General features: G+C 56.9%; 9 protein-coding genes across 9 annotated transcripts; 6 read left to right on the top strand and 3 right to left on the bottom strand.

Moving 5' to 3' along the window:
* Nucleotides 1-167: 167 nt before the first annotated feature.
* On the top strand, nucleotides 168-2,006 carry B0T26DRAFT_740500 (uncharacterized protein; the record flags this gene model as incomplete). Its single annotated transcript, XM_060443852.1, has 10 exons — nucleotides 168-212; nucleotides 549-568; nucleotides 665-949; nucleotides 1,004-1,052; nucleotides 1,083-1,122; nucleotides 1,207-1,255; nucleotides 1,296-1,316; nucleotides 1,347-1,502; nucleotides 1,553-1,650; nucleotides 1,693-2,006. The coding sequence occupies 10 exons, from the start codon at nucleotides 168-170 to the stop codon at nucleotides 2,004-2,006; spliced, it is 1,077 nt and encodes a 358-aa protein (XP_060295632.1).
* A 751-nt stretch (nucleotides 2,007-2,757) lies between these two features.
* Nucleotides 2,758-3,453, top strand: B0T26DRAFT_598055 (uncharacterized protein; the record flags this gene model as incomplete). Its single annotated transcript, XM_060435663.1, has 1 exon — nucleotides 2,758-3,453. A coding segment is annotated over one exon (696 nt), but the record flags the coding sequence as incomplete, so codon positions are not given.
* Nucleotides 3,454-7,566: 4,113 nt separating this feature from the next.
* On the top strand, nucleotides 7,567-9,979 carry B0T26DRAFT_647481 (glycoside hydrolase superfamily; the record flags this gene model as incomplete). Its single annotated transcript, XM_060437899.1, has 7 exons — nucleotides 7,567-8,084; nucleotides 8,172-8,356; nucleotides 8,456-8,765; nucleotides 8,832-8,931; nucleotides 9,014-9,343; nucleotides 9,475-9,605; nucleotides 9,697-9,979. The coding sequence occupies 7 exons, from the start codon at nucleotides 7,567-7,569 to the stop codon at nucleotides 9,977-9,979; spliced, it is 1,857 nt and encodes a 618-aa protein (XP_060295630.1).
* A 775-nt stretch (nucleotides 9,980-10,754) lies between these two features.
* On the bottom strand, nucleotides 10,755-11,240 carry B0T26DRAFT_750984 (uncharacterized protein; the record flags this gene model as incomplete). Its single annotated transcript, XM_060445308.1, has 1 exon — nucleotides 10,755-11,240. One exon carries the CDS (start codon nucleotides 11,238-11,240, stop codon nucleotides 10,755-10,757), a length of 486 nt encoding a protein of 161 aa, XP_060295629.1.
* Nucleotides 11,241-13,301: 2,061 nt separating this feature from the next.
* On the top strand, nucleotides 13,302-14,004 carry B0T26DRAFT_707430 (uncharacterized protein). The gene is made up of 2 exons (XM_060441850.1): nucleotides 13,302-13,440; nucleotides 13,516-14,004. Exons 1-2 carry the CDS (start codon nucleotides 13,377-13,379, stop codon nucleotides 13,788-13,790), a joined length of 339 nt encoding a protein of 112 aa, XP_060295628.1. The 5' UTR covers nucleotides 13,302-13,376; the 3' UTR covers nucleotides 13,791-14,004.
* Nucleotides 14,005-14,360: 356 nt separating this feature from the next.
* On the bottom strand, nucleotides 14,361-15,784 carry B0T26DRAFT_750982 (uncharacterized protein; the record flags this gene model as incomplete). Its single annotated transcript, XM_060445307.1, has 3 exons — nucleotides 14,361-14,907; nucleotides 15,058-15,419; nucleotides 15,485-15,784. 3 exons carry the CDS (start codon nucleotides 15,782-15,784, stop codon nucleotides 14,361-14,363), a joined length of 1,209 nt encoding a protein of 402 aa, XP_060295627.1.
* Nucleotides 15,785-16,854: 1,070 nt separating this feature from the next.
* B0T26DRAFT_707427 (uncharacterized protein) lies at nucleotides 16,855-17,546 on the top strand. The gene is made up of 2 exons (XM_060441849.1): nucleotides 16,855-16,940; nucleotides 16,988-17,546. The coding sequence occupies exon 2, from the start codon at nucleotides 16,989-16,991 to the stop codon at nucleotides 17,385-17,387; it is 399 nt and encodes a 132-aa protein (XP_060295626.1). The 5' UTR covers nucleotides 16,855-16,940; nucleotide 16,988; the 3' UTR covers nucleotides 17,388-17,546.
* Nucleotides 17,547-18,859: 1,313 nt separating this feature from the next.
* B0T26DRAFT_750980 (amino acid permease-domain-containing protein) lies at nucleotides 18,860-21,436 on the bottom strand (the record flags this gene model as incomplete). The annotated part of the gene is made up of 7 exons (XM_060445306.1): nucleotides 18,860-20,068; nucleotides 20,128-20,229; nucleotides 20,286-20,320; nucleotides 20,381-20,867; nucleotides 20,927-20,958; nucleotides 21,050-21,106; nucleotides 21,193-21,436. 7 exons carry the CDS (start codon nucleotides 21,434-21,436, stop codon nucleotides 18,860-18,862), a joined length of 2,166 nt encoding a protein of 721 aa, XP_060295625.1.
* Nucleotides 21,437-22,233: 797 nt separating this feature from the next.
* B0T26DRAFT_675247 (uncharacterized protein) lies at nucleotides 22,234-24,840 on the top strand (the record flags this gene model as incomplete). Its single annotated transcript, XM_060439806.1, has 2 exons — nucleotides 22,234-23,875; nucleotides 23,975-24,840. 2 exons carry the CDS (start codon nucleotides 22,234-22,236, stop codon nucleotides 24,838-24,840), a joined length of 2,508 nt encoding a protein of 835 aa, XP_060295624.1.
* Nucleotides 24,841-25,431: the final 591 nt, after the last annotated feature.

Here is a 25,431-nt window from a genome sequence, read left to right as displayed (position 1 = left end):
GCCGCGACGCCGTCGGGTTTCTGGTCTGGGCTCTAATTATTATTTGCTAATGGAAGGCATTGCTATTTGGCAGAGGACCTTCGGCATTCAGATCTATATTTAGGCGAGGACGAAATGCGGGGCAGAGAAAAAAGGCACGAAATGCGTTGCCGTGCACGCCATCATCCATGCCGTCTCGCGACGGCAATGGCGACCACGAGCAGAGCAAGTTGGTTCAATCTGCACCCCCGCCCACGTCATGGTGTCTGTGCCGCCTCACCGACACTCCCAGTCTCGGCCCTGCCACCACTACAGGGCATGCCTCGGCCTCGTTCCACCACTCTCTCCTTCTCGCCGACGCGTCCGCAGGGGCAGGGCGGGTCTCGCAATGACAATACCGTCTCACTCTCACCCTTCACGTTCGCGCTAGAGAGACTTTAAAAACGACACGGCGTTTCACTCTCCTTTTCCCAGAGCACACGCATGCCTTCAACGGCATCTGCGAATGCCAATATTGATGCGATGGCGGCTCTACAATCCCGACCCCCTCGGACCGCGGCCTCTTTGAGTATGCGTCGGGCCGCTGGCTGTGAGTCTTCCCGAGAGAACTGACCGGGCTGATGGGGGTTGACTCTCCGAGACTGCCCCGAGACTGAGCCCTGGCTGAACGTGATTATCAATCTAGCTACAACGGTGCCCTTCGCCACCCCGAGCGCAGACGCATCTTCAACGTCGGCGAGCTGAAGCGGCTTGCCGCCGAGTCGGTCGATCGCAGTCGCAGCTATTCGCCTGCATCCGACAACCCTGCCCAGACTGGCTATTCGCCTGCACCCGGCAACCCTGCCCAGACTAAGTACATCTCCATGGAGTTTGTCAAGGACGCCAACCTGAGTGACACGTGGTTTGACCTTGACGAGACCCAAGTCGCGTCACTCACGCGCCAGCTTGCCCAACTCGAGTTCAAAATGATGTCCCTTGCATTTCCAGCCGGCGGGAGCCTTTAATTTGCCGACGACCTGGCAAGTTCGCTCGCTAGGTCCGGAGCCCCACTTCACCACGACAAGCGCTTCTGTGTCGGTCCGGACGCTGACTTGGGTCTCTAGTATAGCCGCAGATCACAGCTTAATGTCAAACGAGAGCCATGTGAGTCCTGCGCGTTGTGTTTGTCCGGATATCCGTGGTTGCATTGACTGACTGGCTTACAACCGCCTCCGCCTCCGACATTAGACGCAAACGCCAAGACCGCTCTCACGAGAGGAGCTGAAAAGGAATTGGCGTACCTCCAGCAATTAATTCGACTACATTAAGAACCTGAGCCGTTATCTCGTCATGGCGTCGTCGCTACGGCCGTAAGACCCAGCTCCTAGTTCTTTTTGCATCCGCCACCCCGACCTGCAGCCTAACAACATCATTGTTTCTCTGTCGCCTGGCTCGGGCCTTGAAGTTGCTGGCTTGATTGATTGGCAGCATTCCTTAGTCCTCCCCCTCTTCCCTCAAGCTGGATCCCGATCGAGGGTGCAGCCGTCGCTGCCAAAGGAATGGGATAATCTGGATGACAACTAGAAGAGCAAAGAGATGGATATATACCGTCGACGCCTCCTCCACTATCACTAGAAAACACAGAGCGGTACAACAAACCACACTACCTGGGGTTGATAGACGCCGCCGGGAGTCTCCGCCGCCGACTCTTCCAGACTGCTCACGAGCCGTGAGAAGGCGAAACCATCGCACTGAAAGCTGCACTGGTGCAGGCAACCGAGAACTGGGAGACGCTCGTGGGCCCGGGGCCGAGGTCGAGTGCTACGGCGTGCCCTATCAAGTTCGACCCTGAAGACATAAGTAAGACATTGGAGCTGCAAAGCCGACCGACTGAATCTGACTGCTCGCTAAAGGCGTGCCGCGAAATGATTGGTTTCGGATCTGACGGGTGGGTACCCAACACACATTTCGAGCAGGCCATGGCGCAGGCCAAGAAGCTGAAGGAGGGCTGCATAGCCGCGGCCGAGACCGACGAGGAGCGAGCCTAGATCTTGGAGAACCGGCTCCTGGACGACATGGACGGGGAGGAATACTTGTAGCAAGAAGATGCACCTAGCTGAGCATCAGTCTAATTGAATGGTCAACATTGAGTGTCAACTTGCCCCGGAGTCTCGACAAGCGCTGGTGATAACCGGTTACCGGTGACGAGGTAGTCAAGCGAGCACAAGACAGAAGAGGTGGTCTGCCCCGACTTGGCAAGATCGCCTCTGCACGCCTGCCGAGGGCCGACCGACCAGGCAAAAGGAAATCGGCGAGGGGCCACCTTGGACTATGACGCATTCCGGACCAATCAAAGCCCGTCACTGGTTCCTGTCGCGCATGCTGTGTCACCGTCCCTAAATGCATGGAGATGCAGATGTTGCCGTTCCCCGACCGGCTGGCCAGAGCTCGACATTTGCGAGGTGCTTGTACATGGTGCATAACTTGGTTGGTCCCCATCCCGCCATTGTGTCGTAATTAAATCCCCCTCTTGTCTCTCGCCAGTCGGCCATATCGCCTTCGTCGCCCTTGTCACCCTCGTCACCCTCGTCACCCTTGTTGGACTTGAACGATCCCCTCCAGTATCAATCAATCCGCATCGCCCATACGGCAGATGCCAGGGCTGCCTCCCTCCCGGAAGCCATGGCAGAACTCGGACCGCTCTGCGACTCGTGTTTGAACGATGTTGGGTTCGAGAAGCCACCCCAGTGGATAGTGAGGGACGCAACACCGACCAGCCTGATATGGCTCGACGGCAAGGTCGCGTTCACGCAGTTCATCATCCAGGACAATGTCAGAGGGTACCACGCCGAGATCCCCAAGGCCCCAATCCAGATCACCGACAGGGAGAAGTGGAACGCGATGCAACGGATTCCAGACCATGAGATCTACCCCGTGGCTGGCGGGCACATGAACTACGGGGACTACAGCGACTACCCCGACGACCTTGCCGACACGGACGCGTCCGAGTGCACCACACTCAGGCAGCCACGGGTGGTAGAGCGCTACGGGCCCCTCGTCGGCACCGACGAGCTGGCCCGGCGCTGGGAGACCGAGATCAACTTTTGCGAGTTCCTCACCCAGCACCAGCACCCCAACATCGGCCTGTACCTCGGCGGAATTTTCGAGCGCGGCCGCATCGTGGCCACGGCAATGGGCGACCCGGGCCGCCACGGCGTCTTCAGGATGGTGCGGCCCGCGAAGCCGCCGCCGCTTGACGTCGAAAAGTGGCTCGCGGGGATCGAGTCCGCAGTGAAGCACCTGCACTCGCTCGGCTACGCCCACAACAACCTCCGGCCCGATCTCGACCACATCGTCGCGGGCCGCGGCAAGACGCCCTACATCTGCGACTTTGAGTTCTGCCGCCCCTTTGGCTCCCACTTCGCCGTCCGCGGCACCGCCTTCGTGTCCGACCCCAAACACGACCTGGCCGCCCTGCAGAAGCTGAGGAAGTACTACACCCGCAAGCTGCAGGGCGCCCCCGACAGCTGCCTCGTCCGCTTTCAAGATGGCCCGGACATGGAGGTTGCAGTCCTGGCTCCGAGCGAGGCTCAGGCGGCCGAGGCGGCTGCGGCGTATCGGACGACCTTATTGGCTCAGACGGCCGTCACTTCCTAGTGAGCGATTGTTGGATGAGCCAGGCCTACTTGCCGTCCATGTTCTAGGGGGAAATTTCATTCTTGGGCGACGTCTTCTTGGTTGGCAACTAAAACTTCACTGACGATATAATAATCATTATGACGTGACCACTTTCACTTACCCCAGTCCGGTCACTACCTTTTATTGTTTGGGATTCGGGAGAGAGAAATGGGCAGATGGAATGAATGGTGGAATTGAACGTTTCCTTCGTACGGTTGCTTTGCTGCTCGCATTCCGCGATTGACTGTCGTTACAAGACTTTAATTCGCTATTTTGTCGTAACACGCTGCGTTGGTTGCTGTGCAGCAATTACATATCTGATTGATTGTTTCGACTTGGTGAGTAATGGCCCGATGTTGCTAAGAAAAAGTAAGGTAGGCATGAATTGCAGCGCTCGAAAATGCGGCCGGCGAGCACAGACCAAACGTCCAAATCCAAACCCAGTGTGCTGTGGCGTCTGTCACTCGGGGCCGCGGGAGTGCGTCCATGCATTGTGGGCTGCAGACGACGACGGCGTCCGCGCGTTTTGAAACCGGCGGTCTTCCCCTCACTCACTCCTACACCGGCGAGCGAGTCTGCGAATCCGGCATCCAGACTCTGGAACCCCCTCCCTTTTATTCCCTATCCTATTGGGACATTTTCTCTGAAGCCACCATGCGAGCCCGTTCCGAACAGTGCGAATCCGCCTGCGCCACGGGACTGTGTCCCCCTCCCTCCTCTGCCCCTCCGCCCCAGAGCGTTGCGTGTTTGCTTCTGTCCTGCTGGCTTCCCCGGCATTGCATTCTCTGGGGAAGTGAGCTGGGTTCTCGCATTCGATCTCAGAGTTGGCGTTGTTGAATTTATAATAGGCTGCAGCTAATTACCCGAGTAAGGGACTCATCTCTGGCAGTCAACATGGCTTCCCTGTCATTTCACTTCCAGTGCTCGTCAATCAACGTGTCCGGAAACCGGTGAAGGCGTTTGGCAGTGCAGTCGGGCAGCCGGGCGATCCCATTCGCCCATTCGCCCAGGGCAGCGCATCTGGACATATTTGGGTTGACCGTCTTGGCATATGCCACCTCGTCCTCTCACGCGTCTTGAACTGTGCGTGTGCGGTCACAGGCAGACCGGCATCCATGCCGCCTTGATCCCACCGGTCTCCATGTTGGCGACCTGCCTCCAATCAGTCAGTCGGGCGCCGAGACAGCGAGAAACTGCTCCTGCGTGTGCAGTGCTGCCCGCTGCGTTTATCAGCTGATGGTGATCCAAGGATCAGCAGAGCGTCTGAGCTTGGCGCCGAGTGACAGCGTCATCGCCGATTCATCCCAACGACCGGCCCTGGCCATCCCTCACAGTCACGGCTCGACCGCCCTCCCGCGCCACCACATTTGGTCAAGTCCTGGACCGCAATCACACAGGGCGGCGCATCTGGCCGTCATTGGCGCCCTCGCTCAGGACGGCGCAGTGGTGCTGCAGCTGCTGGCTGCTGGCTGCTGGCTGCTGCTGCTGGCTGCTGGCTGCTGGCTGCTGGCTGCTGGCTGCTGGCTGCTGCTACTGGCTGCTGGCTGCTGGCTGCTGGCTGCTGGCTGCTGGCTGCTGGCTGCTGGCGTGCACGTGCTTGGTCGACCGACGGGTGCGGCGCGCCGAGGCAATTAGGTAGTTGGCGGCGACGCCGCACGCGCCGGCCACCTTGCCGTCCGTATTCAGGTCCGCCAGGTACATGCTCGCGCAGGGCGACTTTCGGTCCCCGCCACCAAGACATAATCGTAGCCGGGCTGGCAGCGGGTTCACTACTTCCGTGACGCGCAGATCGATTGATTCGTTGACGTAAAGCCGTAGTATAGAATGCGATTAGAGGATTGAGCGCCAGCGTGCAGAGCAGAGACACACGTCGGTCCATCCTGCCGGGCAAAAGCGCGTGACGCTCTCCTCCGCCACGGCGTCAACCACGTCTCTCTCGCCGTCTCTGTAGATATTTTGATGGTGATGAAGTTGAGTGCGGAAGTGACTACGTTGAGCGATAGCCCAGCACGGTAGTGTCCGTGTCGGCGAGTCCAATCGCCACCCGGCTAGTGCCCTCGACCTTGCCGTACGCGTACGGTATGAGGTTCCTGTCGATATTATTTTCGGGTGAGCTTAGCGTCCGTGTCGGGTAAGGCAATTAGCGGGCGGCTTTCTGTGCTTATCGTTAGTCTCCGTGAAAGAGCAATGGTATCGCGGTTCTTTGTCGCGACGAGGGCGCCAATTACCTCGCAGGTCACCTCTGGCGGTTGTAATTGCCCGGTCAGCCCATCTGGCGTGGTAGCTGCGTATTGGTATTGACCTGACGTCAAATTCAGCGATTGTGAATCGCTATGCGTTCGCTCCCCTGGTCACCAATAGTTACCACTTTGGCCGTGTTGGATGAGGAAGGCTGTGTTTTGTTGTATTTAATGCGTACGTAGAATATTATTACGCTCGGATAACTACGTTAGGACTTTTCGAGGGAAGTTCGAGAGTGACGAGGAATCTGCCAGACTCGCCATGTTGAAACACACGCGATTGAGATTCTCTTTTCCGGTTTGAGGACTTCCAAGACACCGGTAGCTTTATTGGCGCCAGCCAGTGTTTCTTTGGACTTGTTTGGAAACAAGTGTCATAGTTCTCATCGGCCATGATATTCTCAATTGAGGCTTTGTTGTTCTCCCACTTTTCGGCTGTTTGTCACACGGAAATATGCGAACCAACCCTGACGAGAGACTTGGCGTTGGAATTATGACTGTCGTTATAACACCACCCGACGCTTCCACTGCATCCCCTAGGCCAAGTTGTGACGGAAACTCGCACTGAAGCGGCCTGCAAAGACGACCTATCCAGCCCATGTGCATATACGAACCCAGAACACGACAGCAGCGCCAGTTGCCGGCATCGCCATCGCCATCGCCATCCTGCGGCCTCCTGGCCACAGAGTAAACCTGCACAACAGCTATACCCCCCTCGCCTGACAGCCTACCACTGACGGGGAATGTCTCGGGTGGGCTTGCTACCTTATCCTTAATACTCTAGGCCTGGTGTGTGCGTCGTAGGACGAATGCTGTAGCGAGGGAGGCAGTGTCACTCGACGGTCTCAAATACTTGCCTGCCCACCGTGTCCCAGTCCCACCGCGCAAGCCGCAGTGTTACAGCATGTTGGTCTCGTTGCTACCACGTTGGCACGTGGGAGTCGCTGCATGTTCGGGCCCGGTGACTATGGCAAACTTCGCAGTGTCCTGTAGCAGCGTGGAGGCGTGGACAGAGATGCCCCCCCCCCCGTCCCCCGTCACCCCACAAGCCTTGGTGCCATCGCTACCATGTTCCACCGAGAACGTGGCATGCACGCTCTTGCTCTGCTCGCGTGTCTACACTAATTATGGGCTAATTGCGTCCGGGCACTGCGTCCGGGCATTGCGTCCGGGCACTGCGTCTGCTCTCGGCCGAGCAGTCAGCCAGCACGCCACCGCCCATGTGCAACAGCTATCTAGTGGGAATCTGCCCGGCTGCTGCTCGGGAGCGAGCCGGATGGCCGGGACATGAGCGCACCTTAATAAGTGGGCGCGATGCTGTCATTGCGCACCCCCAAGGTTTCCTGCCTCCCGCTCGCTCCACTCCCCCCTTTTTCTCCTGTCTTCAGTCCTGATATCCGAAGCGCCAATCTTTACCACTCGCTCGCGGCTAGTTATTGAGCAAGCATTTGAAGAGGCCACTGCGGCAAGACCCTAGATAGAAGGAGCGGAAAAGTTCTCCCCTTTCCTCCTTTCCTTCTCCCCTTTCCTCCTTTCCTTCTCCACTTTCCTCCTTTCCTTCTCCCCCTCTCACCTCGACCGCCTTTTGCCGGAACAGCCTCGACCGTCGCGAGGGAAGGCGCAGCTCATAAACCACCTTCGCGAGCCAGCCAGTACGATGCTGCAAGCAGCTCTGGCGCTGGCGGTGGCGATGCTAACCACATGCGCGGCTAGCCCGACGCCGTACCAACTGCTGGCGCCGCTGCTGGACACGCCGTGGACGGAGCAGATAGGCACGGCACCGTGGCTGCAGCACCCGCGGCCGCAGCTGCGGCGCGGCGACGACGCGTGGCAGTCGCTGAACGGCATCTGGACATTCCAGCCGGGGCTCGACGCCGACACCGTCACCGGCCCGCCTGCGGCCCCGCTCGCCCAGGAGGTCCTGGTCCCGTCGTGTATCGAGAGCGGCGTCTCGGGCGTCATGGCTTCGGGTGTTACGCACATGTGGTTCGCTACTGCTTTTGCTGTGCCCACTGCGTGGGATGCCCTCCCTGGCGGTGGTGGTGATGGTGATGGCGGCAGACGCGTGCTGCTCCACTTTGACGCCGTCGACTATGAGGCCACGGTGTGGGTCAATGGTGACGAGGTGGGGTTCCACCGCGGCGGCTACGACCGCTTCACGCTGGACGTCACGGACAATGTCGTTGCCGGCGGGGGCGAGAACGAGCTGTGAGTCTGGATTCCTTCGAGGGGCTGGCTTCGAGGGGCTGGCTGGGCCGGCGGTGCTGACGCTGGCGGGCCTCGTCCTGTGACTAGGCTGGTCTTTGTTTTCGACCCGACCGACGAGGCGCCCTACAACATCCCCAACGGCAAGCAGACTAGGCAGCCGTCGCACATCTGGTACACGCCGTGCAGCGGCATCTGGCAGACGGTGTGGCTCGAGAGCGTGCCGAGCAGCTACATCGCCGGGCTGGACATTACCGCAGGCATGGATGGAGACGGTGCGCAAGCCCCCTTGTCCGTTTTCTGCTCGGTTGCAGGGTCAAGGTGACGAGGTAGGCATGGGCTGCGAAGCGCGACTGACAGGCGCAACAAAATAGTGACCATCGCCATCCATAGCGCGACCGGCACGCCGTCGACGCCCGTCGAGGTGGCGCTGCACGACGGGGGCGGCGTCGTGGTGGCCTCGCACCAGGGGGTGTCGGACGAGGTGCTCGCCTTCTCGGTGCCGGCGCCGGCGCTGTGGACGCCCGACTCGCCCTCCCTGTACAACATCATGGTGACCATGGGCGACGACGTCGTGCGCAGCTACACAGGGTTCCGCACCGTGTCGGCGGCGTCGGTCAACGGCGTGCAGCGGCCGCTACTGAATGGCGAGTTCGTGTTTCAGTTTGGCACGCTGGACCAGGGGTAATTAATAGTCGAAAAAGCCTCTGGAGTGATTAGATGGCCCTCTGCTGATTTCGGGTGTGGCAGGTTCTGGCCCGACGGCATCTACGTCCCGCCCACGCTCAACGCCATGGTGTTTGACCTGCAGCTGCTCAAGAGCCTCGGCATGAACATGGTCCGCAAGCACGTCAGTCATCTCTCCTCCCACCCTCCCCCAACCTGAACAGGCCGGCTGATATGAACCTTTCTGTTGTCCCACCCCTGAGTAGATCAAAGTGGAGCCGGACCTGTTCTACGAGGCGTGCGACCGGCTCGGGCTGCTCGTGGTGCAGGACATGCCGTCGATGCACACGAGCAGCGGGGCGGTGCCCGACGGCGCGCAGCAGGCCGAATTCGAGCGCCAGCTGGAGCGGCTCGTCGCCCAGCACAAGAGCTTCCCCAGCATCGTGACGTGGGTCATCTACAACGAGGGCTGGGGCCAGATCCGCGACGCCTACCACCCCGAGGTCGGCATCACGGCGCGCGTGCGCGAGATGGACCCCACGCGCCTCGTCGACGCCACCACTGGCTGGTTTGACCACGGCGCGGGCGACTTCTCGGTGCGTTTGTGCCCGCCCTGCCTTCCTTTTCTTCGTCTCCACTCTCCCCTATTTCGCCCCTTGCCCCTATTTTTGTCGATATTTATCCTCTCCACTGCTGAATGACAGCCCGGCGGCGATTGTTTCTGCAGGACAACCACCACTACGCGGAGCCGCAGTGCGGCACGCCCTTCTACTCGCTGCCGTCGTCGCCGTACGATAGCGCGCGCATCGGCTTCCAGGGCGAGTTTGGCGGGCTCGGGCACCGCCCGGCGCCACAACAGTAAGCAACTTTTCACATCTTCCGCAAGGGGTAAACATAGCGATGCTTCAAGCTTCGCGGGAGCGCTGATTTGGTGTCTGAAACGCTGCAGCCTGTGGCCGGTCCAGGCCGCCATCGACACGATCCCGCAGACGTACGAGGTGCATGCCGACCTCGAGTCGTTCAACTACCGGTCGCACATGCTGTTCAGCCAGCTGCGCGACCAGGTGGCCCTGTTTGCGTGCTCGGGCGCCGTGTGGACGCAGACGACGGATGTCGAGGGCGAGGTCAACGGGCTTGTCACGTACGACCGCAGATTTCTGAGGGTGAATGCGACGCAGTGGCGAGCAGACATACAGGCGCTGTACGCTGCGGCGGCAGAGAGGACGCGCTAAAATGGTATCGGGTCTTGCGTGGCCGAATATTTGCGGTGCGTTGCTGCTGGGAAAGGGGGCGGGTCAGGTCGGGTCGGGCCGGGTCGGGTTATAGGTCGGTTTCGCAGCACAGTATTTCAAGTTGGGCCCCCAAGGAGGCGCCTTGGGCAAGCGGTCTGGAGGTGCGCACGCCCTGCTGCATTCTCGCGACTATGAAAACGTTCGCTGTGCCCCTGCGTGGTAGGGAGGTAGGCCATCAGTTTTCGTAAGGTCTTCGGTTCGAACCAAAGTGTTCCCGGGCCTGAGCTTTTTGCTTTTTTTTTTTTTTTTTAATATTATGTATTGTTTCTTTCACCTGCCAACATCGTGATGATGAACTTCGCACTTGCTGTTACCCTGATTTCTTTTATTCGTGAAGCTGAATGGGCTGGTTAGACCGCGTTTCTTCGCGTTGGTTCTGAGGCTGCTGGGGACAATACATCGCGATACAATACCCGATACAGCCCTTACTGAAACGACTCCCGTCTGCAAACCAGCGAGTGACGTCAGCCAACAATGGCCACTAACCGCAAGCCATTCCATCGCCCATGCTTGCTCCTGGTCCTTGGCTTGTTTCCGTGTCGCGTATATTTGAGACCCTGCTGACTGTCCATCTTTGAAGCCCAAATCTTTGGGTAATAGTTGATTGAGTATTATTCCTTTTTCTGGTTTCCAATGCAGACCCATCGTTGATGGAAAATTTGCTAATCACGCTCTCTCTGGATACCTAATGGTAGTGTTACTGAAGTCGACATCATCATAATGCCACGGGATTCTGTGCCAAGAGAAGCCGAAAGATGACCTCGGACTTTTTCTGCTTGAGGCCACTTTTGACTATTTTGTCCCTTGGGTTCTTTTGGTCCTCTGCGTCGCCCCGAAGCTTTGGAGCCAACCAATAGTCAGCCAAGTTCCTGTTTGTCAGGCCATGGCGGAAACAGTGGCTGCCGGGGAGGCGCGGGTGGCACCGCAGGGCGATGTTGGCGGCAGGATAGTATGCGGCCGCGGTCAAGGTGCCGAACAGCGACGTCCACCGCTGGCTGCGGTAGAGGAGGTCGCGGCGCAGGTCGACGGCGAGCCCGGTCGAGAAGGTGGCGACGGCACTCGGGCCGCCCATGGGCCCCCAGATCTTCAGGGCTATGTAGCGCGAGGCGCGACACACGTGCAGGGCCGAGCCGTCGTAGCGCATGGCTCGGTCCGGCGTGCCGGGCGCCTCGAGCTTGCCGAACAGGCCAAACCTGACCATTCTGACTTCCCTCCTGCTCTGGATCATCTTTGTTGGAGTTGATTCCATCCTACCACCGTTGGTTATTATCGGGATCTCGAGTGTGAAAGTGGTCGATGGAGAAATTGAAGGTGAGTTAGGGTCAGCGTTAGCAATGGCTCAAACAACTCAATCTTGAGGCTATATTTGGTTGAATTGAGCCACCAAAAATGGATATTTAGCTAGTTTGAGGCTAGAATTGATTGATATGGTAATGATTGATGATATTTGACGGCATCTTCAGCTCCACCAAAAAAGATGTAAAAAGTTATCAAAGAGGTCTAAAATAGAAAAAAGAAATGCCCTGAAGCCCGGAAAAGCTCGTCAACGTACCCAATCCTTCAAATACATGATGTTATTGAAGGTATCGTCGCCCATTCTATCTATGCGCCGAAGACCAGCTTACCGTTACTGAATGCCCCCGCTGACAAGTCAACTAGGCCAAAAGCGGAACACCCTAGCTACGGAATTTGCCGTGTAAGACACAAACGCCATCGCATCCTTCGCGCAGGTCACACCGCCGAATACGCACAACTGCTTCATTGAACGGTAGTAATTTGTGTGGAGTGCTCTAGCTTACACCGGCGAAAAAAGCGCCACCTGCATGCTCCGCAGCTAGGGCGTTCTGCTTTTAGCCCAGTTGACTTAGACCTCACGCCGTCTTCCTCAACGTGAAACTTTCGGCATGCTCCTTTTGCAAATGGCCTGCCGCCAAGCTTGTGCTTACGGCCGTGAAGACCTTCTCGTGATGGTGATATGCCTAGAATCGCTGTAGGAATGGAAGGATTCGGTAGAAAGGTCGGATTCGGCTGTTTATTTACGTCGTGATGATTGCATTGCAGCTTCAACGGTGCATTGCAGCGACCTGCGGCCTGCCTAGCAGTCAGAGATTTTCCCGGGCTCAGGAAAATACAGGGCTGGTCTTGTTGGTCAAGGAGCGCCCTGGACCCAGGAAAATCCGAAAAATCCGCCCTAAAAATGGCCTGGCCAATGGGAAATAATTGACAATTCGCCAATTATTTTGGCCCTACGAGTTGGTTGAATTTGACCTCAAAATCGTGTAATTAATTGCTCTAAATGGCTATATTTGATCGATTGAACTGGATAAATTTGAGTTGGTGCCGGCGCTGATTAGGGTAGGTAGGTAGGCAGGTAGGTAGGTGGGTAGGTAGGTAGGTAGGTGGGTAGGCAGGTAAGTAGGTGTAGGTAGGTGGGTAGGTAGGTGGGTAGGTACGTGGGCAGGCAGGCAGGTACGTGGGTAGTTAATTATGTGGGTGAGTTGTTCCTCTGCGGAGAACTGAGACAGCCTAGCACGTGCCTACTCAGGTGCGTACGTAGGAAGTTGAATCCCTCATCTGAAAGTTTAAGACACTAATTACAAACTGTGGCCGGGACCGCAGGGATCAGGCCGGAACCCGGCCTGATGCGCCCGAGCCCAGGCATAAGTGGATCTGGGATCCACTAGTCCAGGCCATCATTTCCATATATATATTCCGCCGTGGCCTTGATAGCTAGACTTCCTGCAAGCAATCCAGTCATTCCCTTCCTGCCCACACTAACTAATCTTCATGACACAAGATATTCGGAGGCTTAGGTTCTTACGGCCTCGGTAAACAACCGACTCCCGTCTGCACGTTCACCCGTCCCAGCTCGCCAATATGCTTTCCACTGGCATGCTGAGTCATTGCAGACGCTGCACTGTTACTACCGTACCGCCGCTCGATAGCGCGCCCAACGGCTCGGCTGCCACCGATGTTGCTTTCGGACGTCCGGCTAGTCTGACTCGTAGAATCTCGGCTGGGCACGTTTTGCACAAAACCGCACCCAAAGTTGCAGTGCACCCCCCGCCTTCCCACATCCCAGGAACCCTATCATCCTTCTAATTCGATACCGTTTGTGGAAAAAAAAGCAGTTGAAAATTATCCGCAAACGCCACCTTGCGCCACCCAGTCCCAACCGTTCGTTCCGCAACCGTCATCACCGACCGCCGCAATGCACATCACGCAGCAAGAGTCGCACCACGTCTCGGTGCTGGCCGGCCAGGGCGAGACGGCCAAGCTGCGCGGGGCCGTGACGAGCCTGGCCGCGCGCGAGAAGAGTTCGCCGGCCGACGTGCTGATGGCGTGCAAGGACGACTTCCAGCAGACGGCGGCGCACATCGCCGCCAAGTCGGGCCAGACGCGCACGTGCCCCCCCGCCTCCCCCCCTACCTCCACTAATTAGGGCTGGTTATTGACTGTACTGTGGGCGGGTACAGGCTCCATCGACGCGCTGGCCGAGCTGTGCGGCACCCCCGCGCACCGGCAGGAATACTTCAACATGGCCAACCGCTTCACCGGCGACCGCCCTGTGCACACGGCTATGCGCCACGGCTATCTGGATGTCCTCAAGGCCCTCGTCCGCCACGGCGCGGATCCCACGGTCAAGAACCGCTACGGCGACCGAGTCGTCGACTATCCTGGCGACTACGAGGCGGAAGAGGTGCAGAAGGTTGTTGACGACTACGAGGCGGCGGCAGGGATTAAGGCTTGAAGTTTGTTATGATGGTGGGTGGGGGCTTGTGCCTTTCTTTGTTTGTTCTTTGCTGCATTTTAGGTTGGACGGGCGGGGACTTGCTTGCCATGGGTGTTGCCAGGCGTTGGCATTGTCACAACGAGACACACACGTTGCTGCATTAAAACGTTGACTAGATGCACGAGACTCTGCTTACTAGCCTCTGTCTCCAAATTATTCAAGCTACCAGTAACCAATCTGCCCGGGTCTGTTGTACAGTGAAACTCAACTACCATATCTCAGCCCTGTCCCGTTTTCACAGTCCTCTCTCGTGCCAAGCGGAGCCTCCTCTGGGAGTCTGGTAGGAGCTGAGAGCGACGGTACCAGGGCAGTTTGTCCCTTTCTCACTGCCAAGACTTCTCAGCAAAGTGATAGGCTCTCCTTTGTTTGATACGTATATAGTGCGTACTTGAATGAGTGGCTCGTCAACCGCGAGGCACATAGTCATGCTTCACCTCAGATTCCCAGGAATTTTCGGACGTCCAGACCGAATCGTCATTCTTCTGTTAGCCGACGCCATAATGCGACGCCTCTCAAGCCACGCGGCACTCAGTCGGCCATAGTGCGGGCCTCGGCGTCTTCGTCGGGGCTGATGGGCGACCAGGCGTCCGGGTTCGAGTCTTCCCAGATCCTGCTCGTCGGCTTGATCTCGATGGCCATTTGGGCGGGCGACGCCCCACCCCGCGCAAAGTCCTGGCAGTAGGGCCACAGCTTGGCCGGGCTGTGCTGCTGGCGGTGGGTCTGCGACTCGAAGGCCACTAAGAGGTCCGCATACAGCCCCGCGACCGGCACGGCCCCCTGCCGGCCAGGCCCTTGGTCCAGCGAGTGGCGGAGCGTCTCGAGGAAGATGGAAGGCCAGGTCGGGCCTTTGCCCGTCAGCCTGAGCAGCGTCGGGTCGATCTCGGGCGAGCAATCACCCGCCGCCTGCCTGCGATACGGCGTGTCGTCGCCAAGCGCTGCGAGCACCACTTTGCGCGCCTGCTGCCAGGCTTTGGGCGGGCCGGGTGCGTAGGTGCAGTTCATCAGCAGCAGCGCGTCATAAGGCGCCGACGCTAGCCTTCTCTCGATCCAGCCCCAGGGCATTCTCCCTGTCTCGCTGTGCATCCGGGCATGGGTTAGCACTGTTTGGTGGTCGGGGAGTGGCGGGAGGTGTGTGTTGACGGGTGACAAAACGTGGGGAATATGCTACTGAACAAGGGGCACGCCGCCGACTTGTTGACTTCAAATCAGGGGGGGGAGGGCCTACCCGGTCAAGAAGAGCTTGCCGTCCTGCATGACGCTACCGCCGTTGTACACGAGAATCACCAGCTCGCGCTCGTGGTTGCCGTTGGCCATGGAGAGAAAGCCGTTCTTGACGAGATACTGAACCACGCAGACATCTGGCTTTTCGGCGTCGTCGGGGATGGTGAGCTGGTGGATGGCGAACTTGTACGTCATCTCGAGCATCTCGCGCAGCCGCTCTGTCTGCGCGACAAATATTTCGTTCGCGCCCACGCCCATCGATTCCCACGCGAGGAAGAGGACGCGCACGGCCTGGTATCCATCCGGGTCGCTGTCCTGCACCGTGCCGGGCCAGCACGGCTCAAGCGGCCCAGGTTCAGTGAGAATCTGGCTTGTCAGTGGCCGTCCTCGTCCGGATTCGTCAGTCGTCATGCTTGCCGGCCCGAACTCACCTGGCCGTCGACAATGAACGTATCTATCGGCTCTGCGTCAGCCAGCTGTGGGACTGGCGTTGACATGTGCCGCCGTCTCGCTGGCCGCTTGGCCTCGGTGCTCCTGATGACGCGCTGGATGAGGTCTCTTGTTTGGGTTGCGACGACCTCGGAGAGCCGGCTGCCAGCCTGTGAGAGGGCTTTCCGGGCCTCGGGCAAGCGGCGGCCGGCGTCGTAGAGCCGCAGGCCGACTCCAAAAACAAAAGACAGCGCCGAGTTTCTGCCCCCTGATACAGGGTCCAGGTCTCTGATTTGATCCATGGCTAGGCTCGTGGAAATCGCACGCAAATTATTAAGGTGGGAGGTTAGGAGGTTAGATGCTATGTGCTGGTGATGATGATAATGATGATGTTTGTGGTAGTGGTGGTGGTGATGATGATGATGATGTTTGTGGTAGTGGTGGTGGTGATGATGATGATGATGTTTGTGGTAGTGGTGGTGTCCCTAGACTATCACTGGTATCTATTTATCATTTCTAGGACAAAGGTTTGGTGTGCGGGTTTATAGTTACTGTTTCTGCGAGTTATCTGGCAATCTGTGGAACCCGGTTAGATCCAGCGTATTCTTTTTAGTTAGAGGGCTCCTAATTTGATCCACTGCGAGGCAAGCCATGATAAGTATGTTCCACAGACTTCCTTACCTCTTAAGTCACCCCCCACAACATTTTCTAACCAATCCCGGATTAGTCGCAGAGCATGAGCCGAGGGTGTGGCGCAACGAGCACGTCCCTAAGCGGAAGTGAGTTCGGAGAAGCGATCTTTGGCCCGGCTATAGTTACCATAATCTAAAATGGGATATAAGGTACGGACCAAATTTGGGACACCAGTCCACCGCCAAATACTACCGTTTTCCTTCGCCTATACAAGCAGCCACCGTTAACAGACCCACTAAAACTACCTTCAGTTCTTAGAGCGTAACTCTAATATACCCGAGTTGAATTTCAGTTCTCCAATAAATAGACTACTGTAAAAAACGTTTACTAATATAGATTAACTATATTACAGAAAGAGGGTATTGGAGATAGTAAATATAGAGGTAGAACGTAGAAGAATGCTAGGGAGTACGTAGCTACGTATTTTATCAAGGTTTTAAAATGAGAAAGTCTACTCGGACTGTAGGTGGCAAAAAAGTACATGGAAATTTCGCCAAGCTACTAGCCCAGCCGAATCCCTGTTTTACCCGCAAAAAAACAATAGATTGATGGCGAACCCGCTCATCTTCAGATGGCTGGTACAATGCAGCTTCAACCGCGCCCGGCGCCTGGACCCCCCCCTCCCCCCACCCAACCTAGCCAAAATTTCTACCCTGCAAGGCTGCAATTGAAGCCATCGCCAAATCCACCAAATCCACCAAAAACATCACTACAATACCGTCAATTGAGCCACAATAACAACAACGCGATTTTATCGCTGCGCAAGTACGTGCATCGCTTCATATTCAATCGGCGATACTAACTAGCAGTAGAATGGCCGAGCGCGCCGATTCTCCCGACGACGGCGACCCTTTTTACCTCACACCCGACTTGCCGGCTCGCGAGCCGCCCGCTCCGCCTGCAAGGCCCGTGACGGCGCTCCCATACGACCACAACCTCCTCAACCACAAATATGAATCTATCAACATATTGATGCTTGAGCTTCAAGCCTGGGCCAATGAACAGGGCTTTTCCGTCAAGAAAGAGCGTGCTTGCAACTACATTAAGGGCTTTGGACCTTCGCGAGTCGATATTTCCTGCCTCCAGGATAAATTACGGCCCTCAGAGGCACATTCTAGCGAGACAGACACCATAAAGCGTGACTGCTGCTTCAAGGCAGTTGCAATAGCTTTGGCTGACAACAACAGGCTACCGCATTTGGAAGTATATTGACGGCGGCGACGGCGACGAGGTGCAATTGCGGGCGGATCAATTGGTAATTGATCTGGACTTGGGTGCGCTGGCTTCATTCCATGGATTAGCCTCTTTTTTGGTGCGAAAAGTAGGGTTTTGGTGGCTTGGCACCACGGCGCTTTGTACCCTACAGTCCGAGTAGACGTTGCCTACAGTCCGAGTAGACTTTCTCTTTACAATGAAGTCAAGATTTTCTTTATACCAAGTTCACTTCGTAATGTTACCGAGATTTTCCAAAACTTAAATAGAAACAAAGTTATAGTTAGAAGCTTGAAGTAGTTCAAGTTATAACGGTCTTAGCGGCTTATAACGGCTTTTAACGTCTTTGAGCGAAATCTGGTATTTTATCCTTAACCTCGCTTTTTCTTTATTTCTGACTGTCAGTTGGATCTCGTTTGTAGAATATGAGAGCTACCAAGCAAACCCCCGCGGACTTTGGAAAGGGGAAAAGGAAAGGAATGAAGGAGGCCGAGATACTCCCACTCACCGCTCCGCAGGCCAGCTCCAACGGAGGCGGCCCGCTCCAGCCGTCAGGCAATATCTTCCTCACATCATACCGAATCGAAAGCCGCAACTGCGGCATCCGCTTCATGCCCGCAGGATACCGCCCGCTGTTGCCCGCCACGTACGCATACTTTTTGATATTCGCCGTATCAACGCAGTCTAAGAACCTGAAGATAGCCTAGATGTGTGTACTGCAAGTGACTGTCGACAAGGCGGCCCGGGGCCGGCTGTCGCGGTCCTCGGGCCTGTTCTCCCACTACCACGTGATGCCCACGTGAGAAGGGGATCTCGGCCTTGTCAATGTTCTCGTAGTAAGTGCTGAACGTGACGGGATTCACCTCGGTGTAGTTGTCGCTGTCGACGTGCTAGAGGGAGGGTGGGCGCCCCTTGAAGTTTCTCTGTTAGTTGCTTTGTGTTTCCTATTCTGCGCTCATACACGGGCTTGACTGCCTATGCGGCATCTTGGATGACGACGGTAAGAAGACTCGGCGTACAGTACACAGAGAGATCGTTTGGGTTCTCGCCCGAGGGACACCCCTTTTGAAGCTGCTCGGTTGCAGGCAGATAAGATTGAAATATTGGTGGAAAAAGCCAGTTCTCAAATTAGCCGCTTCTTTGAGCTTCCTTCGGCACCTTATGACCTAGGTAAGCTCCAGCAAGAAGAGACTTTTATCGCAGGTGGGACATATAATAATTTCTAGGGCGTCAAGAATGCTTTTACCTATTGGATCAGTGTAAAGAAGTATCTAAAGAAGCGACAAAAAAAGGAAGAAAGAAACACGAGGGGTATGATGCTAGACAATGAACCGACCCGACGCCGTGCCTGCCAATCATCTTTCGATTGAGAAACCCACTAGCATATTACAGACCATCATTTTCCAAAACGACAACCAAAATCCTCGTACCGCTTCTCGCAGCTGGTATGACCTCAAAACTTAGGCTTCTGCTCACCAAGGAGAGTAGCCTTGGTGAACATTCGCCGGTGTCGGCGGAATTGGCCTAAAGTCGTCAAACTCATCCGGTACACGAGGCGGTGGCGGTGCGTGCTGCTGCTGCTGCTGCTGCTGCTGCTGCTGCTGCTGCATCGGTGGTTGCGCCCCCATCATCGTAGGCCCACCGAAAACGGCGTCTCCCGGCATGGGCCCAAACATGTCATTCTCGTCACCCTCCCAGCGGAATAACACCGTCTCATGGACAAGAATCTTGCCGCCGTGGCGCTGCCGTAGCTCTCCATCACCATCAACACTATCCCCGTCAGCAGCATGCTGGGCCCCAGCCGCTGCGGCCGGCTCAGCCCACTCAAACTCTGGCCTGATCTCATACACGAGCGTCTTTTGCTGGTGCCGCTCGCGGTAGTTGGCACCAGCCAAGAACCCGAACCACCACAGCGCGGCGAAGCCGAGGACCGCCCACGACACCGTAGGCACAACCCACCAGGCCACTGTGCTAGTGACGAAGTCGGCCGTGGCAGGAATCCACGAGGTGATAAGAGGGAAGCCGTTTCCAGCGAGGTAGATGATGGCGCACACGACGCTGAGCCAGGCGTAAATGCCCTTGTCCGTCATCTCGGTCCATGTTTTGCGCACGGGGTTGTCGTCGGCGAGACCGTTGGCGTGAGCCGCAAGGTAGTCCTTGGTCTTGGCGGGCTCCGTGGCGGGTGGGCCCCAGATGCGGAGGATCAAGATGCCCAGGGCCAGGAAGAAGCCGAAGAAAGCTGTGGTGAGATAAGCAATCAGGCCAGCTAGAAGGTCGTAGGCGTCATCAGCCTGAATGTTGTAAGTGGCGAAAATGAGCACCAGGCAGCTGAGGAGGTGCAGAACCAAGGCCCCGACTGGCGTGGCCTCTTGGTGGTTTTCAGGTACTAGGAACTGCAACTTCCAGCCCTTCTTGCGGAGATGCAGGACAAGCCGACCGATGCTGAGATCGACATTCTGGCCAAAGAATTTGGGAAACGGAATGAAGCCTTGCTTGGCGATCTCTTGCTTCATACGGGCGGCAGTGTATGTCATGACAATGACGTTGCCAAATGACGACAGGGCCAGGAAGGCGTTGAAGATGCGGTCAGCCGTATACTCGCCGGCAAAGCCAAACGTCTTGCGGAAAAAGAGAAGCGCCACTACGTCGTGCGACTGCTCAAAGGCCGGAACTACAGCCATCTGGTGATTTGCCCAGAGTCAGTTATCCCACTCAGAGAGCCAGGCAGAGGAGAACATACATAGCAGATATTGACCACCATGTAGAGAACTGATACCAGAACAATTCCAAACGCAGCTGCCCTTGGATACGTTCTCCGCGGTCTTGCTATCTCTCCAAGGACCTACGGAAAAGTTAGTTCGATGAGGGACATGCAAAGCGATCGTGAGCCAGACTTACGTAGTTTGCCTGGTCAAAGCCAGAATAGGCGAAAACTGTTTTCGTGTTAGGTATTTCATTTTCTTATATTGTTTGGTTAAATGGAGGATGCTTACTGATTGACAAAAACGCCGCCGCGTAACCGTTTGCGGTCCCTTCTTGGTAGATGGCGTTCGCCGGGTTCTTGGCCGGATCCACAGGGGGCTTGAATGCTACTTTGGGGTCCAAATTCTGGGAAAACACGTTTGGGACGAGGTTTCCATCTCTGTCGCGAATGCCTTTTCCAACTACAGCGAGAGTTGTGGCCACTATCACTAGCAGAATACCAACTTTGACAATAGCCAGGAGATTGTTAAGCCAGATCCCACCGCGACGCGAGACGGCATGGATGATGCAGGCAAATGCAGCAGCCGCAATGGCAATAGCGCGGATGCGGCCGTTGTCAGGGACCTCTTCGGGGTGTGCTGCTTGGAGAACGCGGACACCAAAGTTGATGCAGTTGCTTGCCATGTTGCCGATGCAAATGAAGCTGATGCCGAAGAGGACACCGCTGAGTACGACGGTATTCTTCTTGTAGTAGATCCAGCGGTATACGTATTGCAGCTGAAAGCCCAAGACGCGTTAGACAGTACCCACAGCCTGCATTGCATCAGGTGGCTTACGTAGTGAAGATCGCCACCACTCCGGGGCACGGCTTGTTCGATGCCGTCAATGACATAGCGCGGTATACAAATGAGTGCCGGCCAGCCCGTAAAAAATGCCAAAGAACCAAAGCAACAGGGCACCGCCAGCACTCTTGGTGCCCTGCATCACAGCCGTGGGACTGTTGAAGATACCGGTACCTGCCGGCCAGTGTGTGTTAGCCAATATTACCCCTGAATGGCCGACCCCTGCGTTGGTAGATGAAGATGCACAGCAGATGCCTCACCAATGATGCGGTTGATGACCATACACGTCGAGTCAAAGAATCCTAAACGGAATCGCTCGTCAGGAGCGTCAGTTACGACGGCGGCCTGGTTGGTGGTTCGGTTCAGCTCCTCGAGGAGGTCGGACTGGTAGCCAAGTGCTGGCTGGCCGGCGGCAGCTGGCCCCAGCTGGTGCTGGCCAGCTGCGGGTACTGGGCCATGCTGGGCTGCCAAGAAGTGCGGGTTGCTGCTGGACGGACTCGCCATCGGACGCTTCCAAATTCCTGTGCCTAACCAAATGCTTCAGCTCATCAACCATGGACAAGCAGCGACGAAGGAAGGACAGTGAAGAAGTTATGATTTTTCGAAAAGAGTCCTCAAGACAATGCGGCAATCCATCCGACGCGTACCTCGTATCTAAATGACAAGCTGCACCTTTTTCCTTTGTCGAGCCAGGGCCGTTGTGGCTGTTCGATCTGCCTTGCTTAGGCAGCCTGGCGAGACGAGAGATGAGCGCCACCACCCAGGACACCCGCGCTATTGACATGGGCTGTGCACAGGAGCGGGCAGCAACCTCGAGCAACATCACGAAGCGCGATTCGCCGCCTTGTCCCTCCCACCCTTCTAGCGCTGCACCTCGCAGGCCAGAAGGAAATTCGGTGACAGTTTGGGCGACGCGCTGCTCGCCAAGCTCTCGCCTGCGTCAACGACTCCAAATCAGTTGAGTCTCTTTGGCTGCGCTCGCAAGGCGGATTTGCCCCCGCGCTAGACCGAGGGGGTCGATCATGGACACTTTCTGCGGGAAAGTGCAGGCATACTTACGGCTGCACCTTCCACGACAGGCGACCGATCATTGCCCCTTCCTTCCTTCCCCTTCCCTCGTCCCCTCGTCTCATCGTCCCCTCGTCCCTCCTCCACTTGGCTCCCCACTCGCAGCTTCTCCGCACGCAGTCTGAGGTAGTTCCAGGAGAGAGGGCAATCAGGTCCCAGGAAGGCTCGTTGGTCCTTGGGTGGCCCCGACCCCAAAATAAAATACCTCGAGGAACATATTCCTTTCGCCAGGAATGGCAGCACCCCAGATTGGAGATCTCATCAAGTTTGCCGAGCTCGGGTGGCAGGTCTACAACTACGGCTGGAGCGACGAGTTGAAAGCCAGCCGCCAGTACCTCGAGTTTGGCCGCGATGTCCAGCACCTCGCAGAGTCGCTTGAGAGCCTCTCGCACATCATCAACGCGGCCAAAGGCTCATTTCACAGCCATGGCCTCCCGCCTCCCGACGAGCCCCCTTGGGATGAGACCACGCTGCTCGAGATCATCGGCGACTACAATGCTACTCTCAACGAGTGTGCCCGTCTCATCAACGAAAACCGCACCTACGCCAGGGCCACGGCCGGGCCTATCGCCAACGTTGTGTGGAACATCATGGTCCAGCCCAATGTCGAGAAGCTACGCAGCCGCATCGTACTACACAACACCAAGATCCAACACATACTAAAGCCTTTTGAGATGGACTTGCGCCTGCGCATCCACAGCGACCTTGCGCGCCGTATCCAGAAAGTCGACGCCGCCGTACAAGGCGTTCACGACGAGGTCCGCCGCATGTGCGCTGACCTTCATACCTTAATGCGCGCCTTTGACCCCCAGCTGCTCCCCGACGCCCAACCCACAACCGAACCAGAGCTCCACGGAGTGCCTATTCCGGACAAGGCAAGGCAGGCCCTAGAGCAAGTCTATGCTAACTCCGAACCCTCAGGCTTTGACGAGCCAGGCCTCCGCGATCTCGCCGACGCCTTCATGCGGAGCTTCGACGCCTCGACCAGGCGCTTCCAGCCCGAGCAAGACTGGAATATACCCCCGGAAGAGCAATACTGGGCCCTCCTGACGAGCCAGTTTTTGATGGACAAGATAATTGAGTCAGGCGAGTTTCGCGGTGAGGCTGCCGTCGATACGTCCCATTGGCCTCGGTACATCCAAAGCTTGCAACAGAAGCTCTCCGCGGAGTCCCGTCGTTTCAGGCAGCACATGGCTGCCCCCGTTCTCACGACGCCCGCGCCGCCGATATGGATCTGTGAAGAGCTGCCCGCCTACATCGAGTCGGCCAAGCTTCCAGTCGCCATGGAGCTTTTGCTCGAAATGCCCCTCGAGACAAGCACGCAGCGCCGCTGGCGCAAGCTGAGACTGCTCCGTTACTGCGACGGCACTGACAGGCGATTCCGTCTCGTCATCACTGCGGGGGACCGTGACCGAGACCGAGGAGAGAAGCCGCCGTCAGAGACACGCCCAATCGAGTTTAACATTGCGACTGCCTTCCTCATCCCTCGTTATGCGAGCATCTACGGGGGCGAGCCACTGGAGCTGATCCTCAAGGTGCGGGACGAGATGCATCCGCTCGTCTTCTCTTCGCCGTACGACCTGTACAGGTTCCAGCAAGCTCTGACGGGCTACGAGGTGGTAGATCAGTACACGGCCTACCGACTGCAAGTTATTTTTGTCCTGAGTTCCAACCAAAAGGTCAAGGAGTTTGCAGCATTACAGCTGTGGCGTCCCATGCGCCTCGAAGGTGAACGCGTCACCAATGATGGCGCAACTGATAGCATACCCCTCAGTGGTGTGAACGACAGCTCCAGGTTGAGCATAGCATCAGCAGAGACCATCCGGCCGTTGCATCCATCGCTGACGCAGATGTCATCCTCACCCCGCTCGCAAGGTGTGTGGCTCTCGGCTCAAGCATCCGAAAGTCCGACTTCCGGCAGAGGTGGATGGAACCCAGCTTACGTTGGCAACTCTGATGACACTCGCCAACAAGCACGCAATTCCACGGCATCCGTGGCCGGAGCTAGCTTCGCCCAAAACTTCCAGACCGCCGGATCGAGGGCATCTGCGTGGTCAGCCACCACCGCTGCCAGCACCACCGCCAGATCATGGATGTGGCAGCAGAATGACAACGCCGCCGCTAATCCTGCCGCCGCTAATCCCGCTGCAGCCAAACCCGTCCGCACCGGCAGCATGCTCTCGTCCTTCTCAACCGCCAGCTACACCACGAAGCCCGTGTCGGTCGTCGCTGGCGCCAACGTCGCCACAACAGGCACCTTGCACTGCAAGCCGACCGAGCCCCGGCTGGTCCTCTTCACGCAAAACTGCGAAACGAAGGTCCACGGCTTCGTCTCAGTCGCGATCGACCAAAAGACGGCCGCCAACTACAAGGCCTGTGAATGCACTAGCGACCTCAACTGCAAAAAAGCCTTTCTCGAGCGCGGCACCGGCGGCACCAGCCAGCCCCTCACGGTCCTTCGGCTCGGCGGCTGCCCCAAGGCCAACGGTATACCCGCGCCGTGGAACCTCCTCCCTCTCGCGGAACCGTTACGCGCCTTCGCCGGAACAGCCGCTCGCAACAGCAATCCCAACAGCAAGGCCTGGCGCAAGGTGATCCGCATCAGCATGTGCTTTGAGCAGGTCAACCTTCGCAAGGAGTTCTCGGGGTGGCCGTGCACGTGTGCCCCGGCTGCGACCGAGGGCCGGCTCATGGATTGCTTGGGGCAGTGGCACCGCGGCCGTCTGGGGTTCGTCAAGGAGGTGTCGCGTCGCGAGAGGGTTGAGTGGTATAACCTGAGATACCAAAACTCGGTGCATGTCGAGGATAGACGGCAGTTGCCGGGCGCCAGGCAGGGATAGTGGTGATGCTTCTTGTTCTTCTTTTCTTTCTTTGCCTCCCCTTTAGTAATGTTTTTATTTTACCTTTGTTGTTTCACAACCTCAGTCTTAGGTTACCCTTATCTTCGGCTCTAGCCTCCGGCATTTTACTTGCCTAGCATCTATATTGATATAGACATGTCAGGCGTTGAGTAAGCGAGCGGGTTTGGAGCCTTGTTTATGTTTGTGGCTTTTGGGGGCGTCGGTCGGCTTGCGGATTTGGGGAGATACCCTTCTCATACTGGTTTCACTTTCGGTCTCCTATGGTTTGGCGCTTGGAGAGCGGCGTTTAGAATCATCTGCTTGGTAAGTGGTTGAAATAACGATTTATGTGATAAAAAGCACTGGAGCTGTGCGCGTATATATTGATAGCGTCCACGAAATGAAGATATTTACATTCTCGATGGTCCTCTGGAAATATCGAATGGGTCAATCCGGACTCGTCTGTGGCGCTCAAGTGTCAGACTCGGAGACCCTCACTAGATCCTGACCAACTTGCTCGAGAATTCAATAAGATGAAGGGGATCTAGAAGAGAGCAGGAACGCTGCCGTCAGGTCTGCGAGGTTTGAGTT

This window comes from Lasiosphaeria miniovina, assembly GCF_030549165.1.
Source record: "Lasiosphaeria miniovina strain SMH2392-1A chromosome Unknown B0T26scaffold_4, whole genome shotgun sequence".
Lineage (NCBI taxonomy): Eukaryota > Fungi > Ascomycota > Sordariomycetes > Sordariales > Lasiosphaeriaceae > Lasiosphaeria > Lasiosphaeria miniovina.
The sequence above is the reverse complement of the archived record's forward strand: the minus strand, read 5'-3'. Positions and strand labels throughout refer to the sequence as shown.